This window comes from Pygocentrus nattereri, chromosome 10, assembly GCF_015220715.1.
Source record: "Pygocentrus nattereri isolate fPygNat1 chromosome 10, fPygNat1.pri, whole genome shotgun sequence".
In the NCBI taxonomy this organism is placed as follows: Eukaryota; Metazoa; Chordata; class Actinopteri; order Characiformes; family Serrasalmidae; genus Pygocentrus; species Pygocentrus nattereri.
The window spans coordinates 11,572,326-11,586,507 of NC_051220.1; the positions used below are offsets into that span (position 1 = coordinate 11,572,326).

The 14,182-nt window shown below is 40.2% G+C and overlaps 1 protein-coding gene across 2 annotated transcripts; it reads left to right on the forward strand.

The window, feature by feature from the left end:
• Positions 1–1,112: 1,112 nt before the first annotated feature.
• On the forward strand, positions 1,113–14,127 carry LOC108413312 (procathepsin L-like). 2 transcript variants are annotated; one of them, XM_017685770.2, is made up of 10 exons: positions 1,113–1,294; positions 4,450–4,556; positions 4,763–4,863; positions 6,567–6,709; positions 6,832–7,026; positions 7,432–7,623; positions 8,074–8,236; positions 8,955–9,063; positions 13,384–13,485; positions 13,913–14,127. In XM_017685770.2, the coding sequence occupies exons 3-9, from the start codon at positions 4,764–4,766 to the stop codon at positions 13,481–13,483; spliced, it is 1,002 nt and encodes a 333-aa protein (XP_017541259.1). In that variant the 5' UTR covers positions 1,113–1,294; positions 4,450–4,556; position 4,763; the 3' UTR covers positions 13,484–13,485; positions 13,913–14,127. The 2 variants fall into 2 exon arrangements, with proteins under 2 accessions (XP_017541259.1, XP_017541258.1); XM_017685769.2 differs by lacking the exon at positions 4,450–4,556.
• Positions 14,128–14,182: the final 55 nt, after the last annotated feature.

Sequence of the window (14,182 nt, forward strand, 5' to 3'; positions counted from 1 at the left end):
TGCTAAGCAGCATTTGGGTTCTGGGCACTGACTTGTTGGTACTAAGCATCACCTAAGTTCTGGGCACTGACCTGTTGACACTAAGCAGCGCTTAAGTTCTGGGCACTGACCTGTTGACACAAAACAGCACTTGGGTTCTGGGCATTGACCTGTTGGTACTGAGCAGCATTAGAGTTTTGGGCAGTGGCATTTTAGCACTAGGCAGCATTTGGATGTTCAGAGGAGGACAGCTCCTACGTGTACATACAAATGTATCAATTTCTTGCTCTCTCTCTCTCTCTCCCTCTCTCTCTCTCTCTCTCTCTCTCTCTCTCTCTCTCTCTCTCTCTCTGTCTCTCTCTCTCTCTCTCTCTCTCTCTCTCTCTCTCTCTCTCTCTCTCTCCCTTCAAGAATATGAATATTTATACAAGTTGGTTTTCTCACCTATGCCCAAAGCACAAAGTTCCCATGACTTAATAGACTGCTCAGTCTAACACCACTGACTCGTTTACTGTATTATTATCCAGTAGAAACTCTTGTTAATTCAAAACTTGTAATTCATTCTGCTGACAGGATTTCTATGATGAATCTTTGGGGATTTCCATGAAAGCAGCATTTGGGTCCTGGGCACTGACCTGTTGGTACTAAGCAGCACTTGGGTTCTGGGCACTGACCTGTTGACACTAAGCAGCACTTGGGTTCTAGTCACTGACCTGATGGTACTAAGCAGCACTTGGGTTCTAGTCACTGACCTGTTGGTACTAAGCAGCACTTGGGTTTAGAGCACTGACCTGTTGATACTAAGCAGCATTTGGGTTCTGGGTACTGATCTGTTGGTACTAAGCAACACTTATATTATGGACCCTGATATGTTGGTACTAAGCAGCACATGGGTTCTGGGCCCTGGCCTCTTGGTACTAAGCAGCACTTGGGTTCTGGGCACTGACCTGTTGGTACTGAGCAGCATTAGAGTTTTTGGGCAGTGACATGTTAGCACTAGGCAACACTAGGATTCTAAAATTGTCTCTCTCTCTCTCTCTCTCTCTGTCTCTCTCTCTCTCCCTCTTCAAGAATATGAATATTTATACAAGTTGGTTTTCGCACCAATGCCCAAAGCACAAAGTTCCCATGACTTAATATACTGCTCTGTCTAACACCACTGACTCATTTGCTTTATTATTATCCAGTAGATAAGTAGCCAAATTGTCATTTATCTCATGTCAACCCTCAGATCACCACTCCATGCTGTTTGATGACTGAAAATGAAGCCAAAGTTCAACCTCAACAGTCTTTATTTAACTACACACAGCAGAACGTAAGTACAGCGAAATGCATTTGCTCTTTTCACAGTGCTTGAACACATTTTTTTCTGTATAGCATTTTTTTTAGTTCATAAAACAAAAAAAATAATCATTTTATTTAAAATTTTAAATAAAGTACTTTTGCTTTGCTAATTTTATTTTAGTGACATGACAAAGTATAAATAAATTCTGTAAACTAGTTAGAAGAAATTTAATTTACAAATTAAATAAGATTAAATAAGATTTAGTCCTGAAAGCTAATCAAAACAGAGCAGCTCCCAGAAACACTTCAGCCCCAATGATTTCAGAGAATGGAAGTTCATAGGAGAAAGAAAGAGGAGGATGTTAGCAGCAAACATGAGGAACACACTTTATCCAAACACTCATCTTCATTCATTTTTTCAAATAAAGTAAAGAAAGTGCTGTTATCAGCTGATGAACACTCCTCACAAAACCTGCAGACATCTCCAATTTTCCCAATTCAACCTCGACCTTGAGGAAGCAGCTATTAGCTGACTGGTTAAGTAATGCTAGCTAAACTGGTTCTGTGACACTGTTGTCTTCTTTGTTTTATTAGGATAATATGGCAGCTACGTATTTATTACACTTAAAATGTGTTCTGTGGGTTTTGTTGCAAGTGTCTGTCATCTGCCTACTTTGGTTACCAATGGTGGCTACTTGTACAGTTTAACATTATAAAGTTTGGTTTTGTTGACCTTTTGAGACTCTGGCTCACACAAATGACCACAAAAGTTTTTTTTTTTTTTCTTTAATTGCTTTTTTCACCGACTGACCACCTGTGATATTTTAAACCTCTGGTACTTTTACATTTGTTTTGGCTGTATTGATATAAAAAATAATAATAATAATAATAAAAATAATAATGCAGTGGTTAATAACTCAGTGAACTACTGAGTAACAAAAAGATCAACACCACACAAGGGTTAAGATCAAAAAAGTATAGATGACAATAAAAATGTAGCTTTTATTCCCTGATATTTACACCTGGGTGTGTTAAACAACACAGAACATGGCACCATTGGTGGTGAACAACACATTTCTTAGGTGAGCTAAAATGGAAGAACAGTTCATCTTAAAATAAATAACACTTAACACTGGGTGGGATATCCCTTCCTTGCAGTAATTGCATCAGCCCGGTGAAATGCTTACTCAGCTGGGTCAGTGTTTGGTAGTTGACCTGGCCAGTCTAAAACCTTCCACTATTTCTTCTGTTGAAGTCCTTTGTTGTGTTGGCAGTATGTTTTGGGTCACTGTCTTGCTGCATAATGAAGTTCTTCACGATTAAAATTTGATTACATTCCCTCTGTAAATTGGCAGAGAGAATGTTTCTGTGGGCTTCTGAATTCTTTCTGCTACTACCTTCATAAGAAACATCATGAAGAAAGATTAGCGAGCCCATTCCAAAAGCAGCCATGCAAGCCCAAGCAGTGATACTGCGTCCACCTTACGGAAGGGGGTAGAAAATCTTATTAGAATCAAAGGAAAGAATGCACCTGGTTAACAGCCTATCCAAGTGACAGTTTACAAATAGAGCAGATTTGTTTGTTTCGCTTGTACAAAGGAAAAGTATGGTGTCCCACAAGGATCTGTTGTGGGACCACTGTTGTTCTCATTTTTTATGCTTCTGCTAAGTGCAGTTATACATAAGCGTGGCATCAGCTCTGATAACACTCTCTTCAGTCTAATGAGCAGCAGACCATCAAATGTCCCTTCTTAAAAGCCAAACACCTTTTTTATAATCTCTCCTTATTTTAGCCAAATTTGTCAGACTGCTTTCCATGCATTATACTTTTGATTGATACGACATTACTTTGTTTTCTGTGACTTTTTTGAAAAATTAACATAAGTAAATAAATTATATATTCATAGTGTTACAGCCAAATCCATATGTATTTGGACAGTGACACACACACGCACACACACACACACACACACACACACATACACACACACTTACACACTTTCTAAGCCACCTGTCATGCAAGTCTTTGGCCTGTGGGAGGAAACCCACACTGACAAGGGGAGAACATGCAAACTTCACATAGAATTAAAAGAAATACACAACTGCAGTTTTGTCTTCAGTAAATGTAAAGGATGCTCAATTGGGTTAAAATCAGGCTCAGCCATCTATGAACATTCTGTTTCTTTGTCTTAAGAAGCTCTTGGCTTGTTTTCACTGTAAATTTTTGGTTACTATTCATCTGTACCACAAAGTGATATTTTGACATTTTTGCAGTATTTGACTTATTCTGAGCAGACAATGTAGCTCTATACACTTCAGAATTCATCCTGCTACATATATCAACAGTTATTTCATCAATAAACACTGGTTACCCGGGTCCATTGGCATCCATACATGCCCATGTTATAACACTACCTCCACCATGTTTCACAGATGATGTATGGCCCCTCTTTTTCTTTTTCCAAACCCTTCTCTTCCCATCATTCTGGTACAAGTTAATTATGGCTTCATCTGTCAAAAGAATCTTGGTCCAGAACTGGGCAGACTATTTTAGATGTTTTCTAGCAAAGTCTAATCTCTTCTTGATTGTTAGCAAGTTAGATTGTGAAGTGAAGCCTCTGTATTTACCTTTATGAAGGTGTCTTTTGATTGTAGACTTTGACAATTGATGACTTGATATTGTTAATGGGGTTTTCTTCCACGGTCTTCCAGGCCTTTTGGTGTTGCTGAGCTCACCAGTTCCTTCTTTTAAAAAAAAAAATTGTTAATTTGGCTGCCGCTATTCACTGCTATTTGACCACTACTTTTCACTACTATCTCTCTGATAGGTAAGATTTGTTATTCAACCCTTCACTTGCATCAATGCCTCTTTGGATTGCATGGTCCTACTGTAAATAAAATTGTGATTCCATTGTCACTAGTTAATTATGTTCATAGCCTTCGATCCAGCTCCACAACAAAAGCCATAGAACAATTATACTCAAGATTCTCTTTTAGAAAACTGAACTGAACAGTATAGACCTGTTTATTTTCATTTCACAGAAATCATGATGTCTTCTCTGAAGGCTTAAAATGACCTGAGGTTTCCACACTACAGCTGCAATGCATAAAGTCACATTGCTCTGATCTTTTTTGGTCTCAGATAGTCGAAGTTTGTGGTGAGCGTGTATCTGTCGGTATCTTTAGATACAGAGATGATTATCAGAGTGACAGATAACATCAGATAAAGTCAGCATAAAGCCAGTGCCAGCCAGGACACCCACTCACACAGACTGCAGAGCAGGTAGATACAGGTAAGGGCTTTCAGAGATTTACACTAAAGGACAAATACTAACCTAAAAACAAAGCAGTGAAAAAAGTTTGTCATAAAAAAAGAACTTTTGAGAAAGAGAAAATCTCTTTCTGTCCAATGTCCAAATGTCCAAATCTATGTCCTAAAATCTATGTCCTATGACCATCCAGTCTATGTAATTATTCTGTTCACTCTTACTCTGTAAAGAATGAAGGTTTTGCTCACTGTCGCCACTCTGGTGGTCCTGGCTGGTGAAGCCAGTGCATCTCTAGAGGATCTGGAGTTTGACACCTGGAAACAAAAGTTTGGTGAGAAATTTACATCATATCTGCTTCTGTATAACAAAATCTCCACCTCCATTAACAACATTCGATTAGACAGAGATATCAAACTAAAATAACATATTATTTCTCTATATATTTCTCTCTCTCTCTCTCTCTCTCTCTCTCTCTCTCTCTCTCTCTCTCTCTCTCTCTCTCACACATGTCCTGTCTTTATGTCTATCTTTCTATCATGTTGCACTCTCTCTCTCTCTCTCTCTCTCTCACACACACACACACTGCTTCTGCTCTTTCTCTCGCTCACACATCATCTCTGACTTTACCTTTTTTTGTCTTTTTATTGCATCACTTTCTTTCTCTCTGTCTCTCTGCCCCCTCTCCTTCTCTCTCTCACTTGCCCTCTCTGTCTTTATCTTTCTATTGTGCTGCACTCTCTTTCTTTCTTCCTCTCTCTCTCTCTCTCTCTCTCTCTCTCTCTCGCAAGCTAAATCTACTGCATATCAATTTGGCATCACTGTAGCGATCGTATCATTGGTTTGTCAGCCTTTTTCAATGATTACCAGAAGAGTATCAAAAGAGGTTATAACCACTTGAAAGTCACCAAAGTATGTGATGATAGTATCAAATGTAAATTATATGGACAAGTCCTTGGGATAACCCTCCTAATTATTGAGTTCAGGTGTTTGAGCCACACCCATCAAATTAAGCACATAGCCTTGCAGTCTCCATAGACAAACACTAGCAGTAGAACGGGTGGAACTGAACAGCTCAGTGACTTTAAACTAGTGAAGTTAGTGAAATTTCTGCCCTGCTAGATCTGCCCCTGTCAACTGCAAGTACTACTATTATAAAATGGAAGCATCTATGAGCAACAACAGCTTATCCAGAATTGTATGCATCCAGCTTAGTGGGAACAGTTTGGAGAAGACCCAAAGTAAGCTCCATAAAGGCATGGCTGGGTCAATTTGATTAATTCTCTGTAATCACTCAAAGATCAGCTCATTATCCGTCTGAGCGAATACACCAGGACATAGTGCCAAACTTTTTGGTTTGCATGTTATTAAGGAGGTTGTTTAAGGAGGAATTTGATTTCAATTCAGTGTGCAGTAGCGCTAGTATACATGTAGCAATATTTGTATTTTTGACTTTTTAATTTCATCATAATTCAGAGGATCCAGTGATATCCGAGAAAATAAATGTTCACAGGACAAAACTTATCAGTGTTGGAACATTTTTGATTACAAAAATATGAAACAGAGGCAGTTTTCAAAAAGATTTTCAATCTGTTTAGATCCAGATTTATGGGTTTAAGAGCATAACACCAACCACAAAATGATCACATGACAGTGGTCAATTATCTGAACGGGCTATAGGCTGAACTTGAGGTGCATTCAAAAGACATGCACACACTAAACTCGGCTTCCCATGAAATACCTTCTTGAAAATGCTAATTCTTCAAGGGTTCTTTAGTACAGAAAACAGTTCTATATAGAATCATGAACACTCAAAGAACCCTTGCATGTTTAAAGGGTAATTGCATGGTGAAGTGGTTCTTCACATTGATGGAGAATGTGTTGTATTTGGTTCTACTACATATATAACCATCTACAGCCCATTTTCCATCAGTCTTAAGAACCTCAAAATTTCACTTTTTTGCATTCAGCTTATACTATTTTGTCATGTGTTCAGGCCCATTTCCTTTTCAGCATAAAAAAAATGTTTTCTCTCAGGTAAGAGTTATGGTTCAGTGGAAGAAGAGTCTCAGCGTAAGATGATCTGGCTGGACAATCGTAAGCTGATCCTGGAACACAACATGCTGGCTGACCAGGGCATCAAAAGCTACAGACTCGGCATGAACCGCTTTGCAGACATGGTGAGATCTCACATACTCAGTTCACTAAATATATTCTTCAGCTCTATTTATTATGTGCTGTTCAGTAAACATGCTTGACATCTGGGTCATCACAATCCTCTCACCATCTTCTTCTCCAACAGGACAATCAGGAGTACCAGCAGATGTTTATGGGCTGCCTGGGATCCTTCAACGAGTCTGAGATCGAGAGTGAAACTACATTCCTCCAACCGGTAGAGGGTGCTGTTCAGACCAAGACTGTGGATTGGAGGGCTAAGGGCTACGTGACCAGAGTTAAGGACCAAAGTCACTGTGGCTCCTGCTGGGCCTTCAGTGCGGTGAGTTACAGCAGGACAGGTAAAGAGGGAAAACCGGATGAAGGGATTAGTTGAAATAGTAGTGAGTTGTATGGCCAAAAATGTTTGACAGTGCAAGTAAACCTACCTTTTGAGCTGGTTGTTATACTGGGATGTCCCTTCAGTTTTTAATTAGACCCAACTTTAAGAACCAAAGTCAATCTGAAATATTTTTATTCTGCAAAAGCGAGACTATGAAACTCAAATATAAGTCTCTTACATTGCCAATAAAAATTCAGATGGGGTCATCTAGAAAGATTTGGTCGTAGATGCCTACAGGATTGAAATATTGCAGTGGTGTTGTAGGTTTTATCAAAATATCCAGTCAAGATTGGCTCAGCAGTCTTGAACTGTGGTGTTTGTTTCTGTCATCTCTCTCTCTCTCAGACGGGGGCACTAGAGGCTCAGATGTTCAAGAAGAAAAGGAAGCTGGTACGCTTAAGTGAACAACAGCTGGTGGACTGCTCCCAGAGTTTTGGAAACTTTGGCTGTCAAGGTGGTTGGCCGCACTGGGCCTTCCAGTACATCAAGAACAGTGGAGGCCTGGAGACAGAGTACACTTATCCATACCAGGCCAAGGTAAGGCTAGAGTAGATAATGATGCTGATAGTTTAAATAAAAATACATAAATTCGTCCTTACTCCAAATGTAATCGATCAGCTAAGACATCTTAATTGTCTCAAGTTTGCTTCTTTCGTTTCGCAATAGTGCTATAATGCTACTGGAGTTCAGATGCAACAAAAGCCAACTGATTGCACATTAGCATTGTGATAACTGCATAAATATTGTCTATACTGCAATATTGTCCATTTCTCTAACAGTTTGGAAGGTGTGTGATGATTTGACATGCAGTTTGACATACAGGGCTAATTGGTGGGGGCTTAATTGTTATCCTTATTGCTCCAAAGAAAAACTTTGTTCATCTACATTTGGGAGAAAATTTTGAGAACATTGATTTTTGAAAGTATCCTTTTGAACTTTGAAACAGAGGGGTAGCAGCCCATCCTGATTGTTTTCATCTTTCTTCAGGAAGGGCAGTGCAGGTTTCAAAAACAGAGAGCTTGGGCCAAGTGCTCCAACTATAAAAAGGTGTCGTCCACAGAAGACGCTCTGAAGAACGCTGTGGCCACAATCGGACCCATTTCTGTAGCTATAGATGTCTCTCATCACAGCTTCCAGTTGTACAAGTCAGGTAATCCTCAGAAAAGTCCTGCGTGTACTCTCAACCATATTCTGTCTTTGTTGAGGCATATATGAGTCAGGTAACCCACAGAAAACAGTCATGCTGAACTGTGAGTAAACTGACCATTTGCAAAATAATGATTGATTTGTCCCTCAGCCAATCTGCAGAACAATCCAGCGGTGAGTATGACAGTGGCAGTAGATCAGTCAGAATGATTAGAGTAAGACATGGTGGAAAGGTGTCAGTCAAGAGTGTATAATTTCTTTTAATTCCTAAAAAAGAAATGTTTCAGAAGACCAAATTCACAGCTCAGTGTCAAAACCACTAACAAACTACTAACTACTAGCAGATGTAAACTGGATCGAAGGATATAGAACACTGTCAAGATCTATAACTTAATTAGTTAGCTTTTCTACCTAATTAGAAAAGCTTAGCGGCTAACAATTACCAGACTGAACAGGACTGTAGAGCGCTCAAAATTGGTATTTAAAACATTATGTATCAAGATAAATATTAATGCACTTGTACATCTGCCATTCTTTATATTGTTTTGTTAAAGTTTGCTGACAAACCTCACATTAAAGATGAGTCCTTCTCAGCACCTAATGTAACAGTGCTCTCTGACTATTTAGCATTAGCTCATCTGAAGTATGTCTAAATATATAGCCAGATTATCTTTGAATAATAAAATGTTTCTCCCCTGTGTGCTTCTTACTTGCATTTATAGGTGTGTATGATGAGCCAGCCTGCAGCAGCACTAAGGTAAATCACGCTGTCCTGGTTGTTGGTTACGGCACTGACGAACGTAGAAAGGACTACTGGCTGGTCAAGAACAGGTAAACATCACAAAGACAATTCCTGACATTACTGTCAGGGACACAATAGGGAAGGCGTTGCATGTAATTCTTTTACTGCCCTTTTGTGGCTCCACAGCACAATTATATTTTTAGGTAAAAACAAAACTTATGGACCATTTTCACAAAGAGTCACAATTACTTCTGGTTTAAGCGTTAGCAGCATAAAACTCAGTTCCACTCCATATAACTACTGCAGAAGTGATGACGAAATGTTATAGTAGTGTGCTATAATGCTCAAACACTGAGCTACAACAGCTATATTTCAGATTTCCTGCACTGTTGTGACAGTGAGGTTAAGAAGTGATAGATAGAAGCACTGGTTTAACTGTAAACAGAGCTAAAATGCTGTATGTGTGTGATGGCTTTGTTTTTACTGCAGTCTCTGTGTCTTTGTACAATGTGCCAGTGATTTCTGTAATATTTTTGTTTAAATAGGAAAGAAGAACTTTTATATGTAGTATGAATTTGATAGACTGTGCAATATTATGTAACGCTATAAGCTGTCCAAGGAATGTGCACTACAACTGCTACCTCACCTGTCTATTGTGTATTGACTCTTTTAGAATATATAGTTTTATAGTCCTTTTTTTCCCTTTAAATCTGCACTTTATATATTTTAGCCTTATGTTTAGATATTTTAGCCTTATGTTTAAATTGTTTTGTATGTAGGAAGTTTGTTTTGTATGTAGGCTGTTGGATTGCTGCTCAATTTCGTTGTACACTGTGCAATGACAATAAACGCATCTTATCTTATCGTATCTTAGCTAGCTGTGCTGGCCAGAAGCTATTACTAACAGTAGCTATTATCCAAAACTGGATTACCCAGCTAAGATCAAGCAGCTTTCTGCATCACCAGTGAATTTTCTACTCAACTTTTAAAAACTAATGCAGGCAATAAACTGTCCACAAAATAATTCTTACATAATTACCTTGATTTAAGCAACTAATATTAGCTGACATTTCAATGACCTTACATGCCTTTTCCCAGATTAGAAATAACTAAATAGCTATGTCAGAAAATTGAAATCAAAATGTCACAGTATGATCTCAATACTAAGATACAAGTTAGCTAGAAGTGGCGTTTTTTTGATTGAGCAGTAAAAGGTGGATGATACCCAAAGTTTTCCTTCAGAAATTGCCATGACGCTGTTTGGCAGATCACTAACATAGCTAGCCAGCTATCTTTAAATTTTGCTACTCATATGAAGCTGGTGTCCCTTCCTGGATTGGGGCCTTTGTCGTGCTAGAAGGGCTTGTGTGGTCTAGAGATCTTCAGGACTAAGTCTTCGGGAGCAATATGATCCTTGTAAGGTCTCCCAGGGGGCGAACAGGTCTGGAGTGAAGACCCAGACTAACTCGATACAAAAACTCTGTGAATGAGAGGGTCACTGGGACCCATGTAACCAGGCTGGGCTCAGCCTGAAGAGGCAATGTGGGGAGACCATGTGGAACCACCACCCTCAAGGTCCAGCATGGAGGAGTGGTGCAGTGGTGTCTAGGTAGCGGGAGATCACAGTTAGGCCCTTGGTTGCCTAGGCCCCTGCAGCAGAAACTGGCTCTTGGTACGTGCAATGTAACTTCACTCCTGGATAGGGGTTGGTCCCTCTCCTAGTCAGGGCTTGCACAGGGTGAGAGGTGTGGGGATATTCACGAGTCTCTGGCTGGTGGCCGTGCAGTTGGAGTTTGCCCTGGTGGAGGAGAGGGTCGCCTCAATGTGAATTAAAACTGCAGAGACGAAAACTCTGACTGTTGTCTGTGCTTATTCACCAAACTTCAGAGGTCAATGATCGACTTTGTTGTCATTTCATGTGACTTAGGACCATATGTTCTGGACACTCGGGTGAAGAGAGATGCTGTGCTGTCAACTGATCACCATCTGGTGATGAGTTGAATCAGATGGCAGGAAAGATTGATGGTCAGACCCAGTAGGCCCAAGCAAATAGTGAGGGTATGCTTGGAATGACTGTTGGAGGCCCCTGTTTGAAATGATTTCAACTCTCACCTCCAGTAGAGCTTTTCTCATGTGCCAGAGGAGGTAGTGGACATGGAGTCTGAATGGATCCTGTTCAAAACATCCATTGTGGAAGCTGTCAGGCATAGCTGTGGCTAAAAGCTTGTGGGTGCCTGTTGGGGCGGCAACCCAAGAACCCCCTGGTGGACACCGGTGGTGAGGGAGGCCGTCAAGCTGAAGAAAGAGGCCTTTTGGGACTGGATGGCAACAGATAGGTATCTCAGCACCTCCAAGTCTGGGTCCATGGTCTTAGCCTGGGAAAGGATGGCATGCCCACTCCAGGTAAGGAGAAAGGATATGCCCTTACCTGGAGTGGGCATGCCATCCTTTCCCAGGCTAAGACCATGGCCTTTTGGGACTGGATGGCAACAGATAGGTATCTCAGCACCTCCAGGTCTGAGTCCATGGTCTTAGCCTGGGAAAGGATGGCATGCCCACTCCAGGTAAGGGGAAAGGATTTGCCCCAGGTGGAGGAGTTTAAGTATCTTGGGGTCTTGTTTACAAGTGATGGAAGAGGGATTGTGAGATCAGCTGCAGGCTGGGACAGGCGGCAGCAGTAATGCTGTCACTGTATCAGACTGTAGTGGTGAAGAAGGTCAGTCTATATATATCTTTTTCCCGGTCAGTCTATATCACAACCCTTAGCTGTGCTCATGAGCTGTGGGTAATGACTGAAAGAATGAGATCGTGAATAGAAGTTGCGGAAATGAGCTTTCTTTGCAGGATGGTGGACTACACTCTATTTGATAGGGTGAGGAGCTCGGTCATCCGGAAGGAGCTCAGAGTAGAGCCACTACTCCTCCGCATTGAGAGGAGCCAGCTGAAGTGATTCGGGCATCTGATCCCGATGCCCCCTGGACGTCTCCAGGTGGGGGTGTACCAGGCACAGCCTACTGGAACAAGACCCTGGGGTCGCCCTAGGACCCGTTGGAGGGATTATATCTCCAAGGCTTGGGGTCCCCAGGAATGAGCTGGAGGAAGTTGCGGGGGACAGGGTGGTCTGGGATTCTCATTGACCTCATTCCCCAGGTTATGGTAGGCTAGCAGGCTACAGGTGCTAATTAGCTATCCTACCATAACCTAAAAGAGAGTTTCAATGAGATCTTTCAAATAGGCTTGACATATAAATCAGAAATCTTTAAATATGTCACACATTAGGTAGCTGATGCCAGCAGCTTATGAAAACAGCTACATTTAGCAAAGGCTTCTAGCATACCTAGGTACATCGAAACGTCTACAAGTACATGCTATAAAAGTTTTTTTTTCTTTTGAAAACAGTAATAATACAGAAATCTCTGTTGTACAAAGACAGACATGTGAGGCACCTTCAGGGCTACACCATGCATACAGCATTCTAGCTCTGTTAAAAGGTAAACCAGTGCTTCCATCCACTTCCCATTGTAGCCCATTGTAGGTTTTATCCCAGCATGTGAGCAATATAGTACTTTACCATAACATTTAGTCATCAATTCTGTAGTATTTATATGGAGGAGTAGGTAATTTACCCTGCTAATGCTTAAAGTAGTAGGACGTAATCATGACTCCTTGTGAAAAAGGCCCATTTGTCTTTATAATCACTCCAGCTGGTTTCCTGACACATTTAATCTATGACAAGAAACTTTAAAACATCATATAGTGATGAAACTAAAATCAGCTTCTCATTCGTCCAGCTCCTTGTTGAAATTTTCCTGTTATATCTTAAATAGTGCCTGAAACAGCAGAATGTAACTGCTGCCTCATTTAAGACATAACAGGAAAATTCAAACAAGAAGTAGGCAAATGAGGAGCACTTCAACCTCGCAAAAAGTCAAATGTTGAGAGACATTTTACAAAAGACAACTTCTGTGGAACGGTTTCCTGCTGGAGATGCAAGAAAGCTGCTATAGCTGAGCTAAATATTACAGCAGAGCAACGTATGTCTGCATTTTTCTTTATATTAATGTTATATTATTTAGTCTATATTAGTACTTTAGCACATACTGAGACATATTTACAGCCACAATTGTAAAATGGACATAAAATGTTTTGGCTCCCAAGGTGGTTTGATTTTTGTTGAAAGGACAAAATGGCTCTTCTTCACATTTGGGTGGCGACCCCTGCAGAAGGGAAAAGTAGTCAGGAGACAAAGATGAATATCGGAGATTTACTTTGCAGCTGGAGAGTTAACTGGGGTGTTTATAGTGCAGATATGAAGCATAAATAAATGTGCAACATAGTCTGGAAGATTATTGTGCTTTAATAAGGAGGCAAAACGAAATACCCAACACTGACAGTAATTTATTTTGCAGCTGGGGTACTGGGTGGGGTAATAAAGGCTACATTAAGATGTCCAGGAACAAGAGGAACCAGTGTGGTATTGCCTCACATGCCGTCTACCCTGTGGTTTAAAGGTAAAACTTCATTAAAGTTGTCAGTCCTCATCCACACAGATCTACACTGTTGGGTTCAGCTCCAGCTTCCTGTTTCAGATGCTGAAGAAAATTTAATGCAGACGTAGTGTGCCAGTAATTAAGAGTTTGAATGGGCATTAAAAGTCTAGTTACTTGTGCTGTTTTTCACGACACTGTAACTGTGCACAATTGCTTTTTTGCCCCAAAAATGTTTTACAGTTGGTCACATTCCTTTTAACAGTTTGAGTGTATAGAAGAAGTTTTAGTCATTCCAATTAAATGTGAACATGGCAGGTCAGTGGATCTCCGGGAGCTGAGATGGGATCTCTAGAATTAGAACTGAACTGCATCAATGATCTCTAAATATAACACAACATTAAGGAGTAGCATGTGAATTAATTCTGTTAAATGTTGTTTTTTTCTACAGACTGGAGAGAGACTCAATCTTGAAAACCTCAAGAAGGAAGTTCTTTTATTTTTTTTATTTTATTTTCCTTTTCCTCTGATTACTTTCCTTTCTTTTTTCACTTCTTTCAGAGCAGATTAAGCATTAAACTTTCTTAAAATACAAATGAATCTCAATGTGAAATACTGTTTCTGACTGCTCAAAACATAATAAACTCTCAGCATTCACAAAATCTATAATGACTGTAATTCATTCCAGCTCCTCACACCAGCACATGTGCACACTTATTAT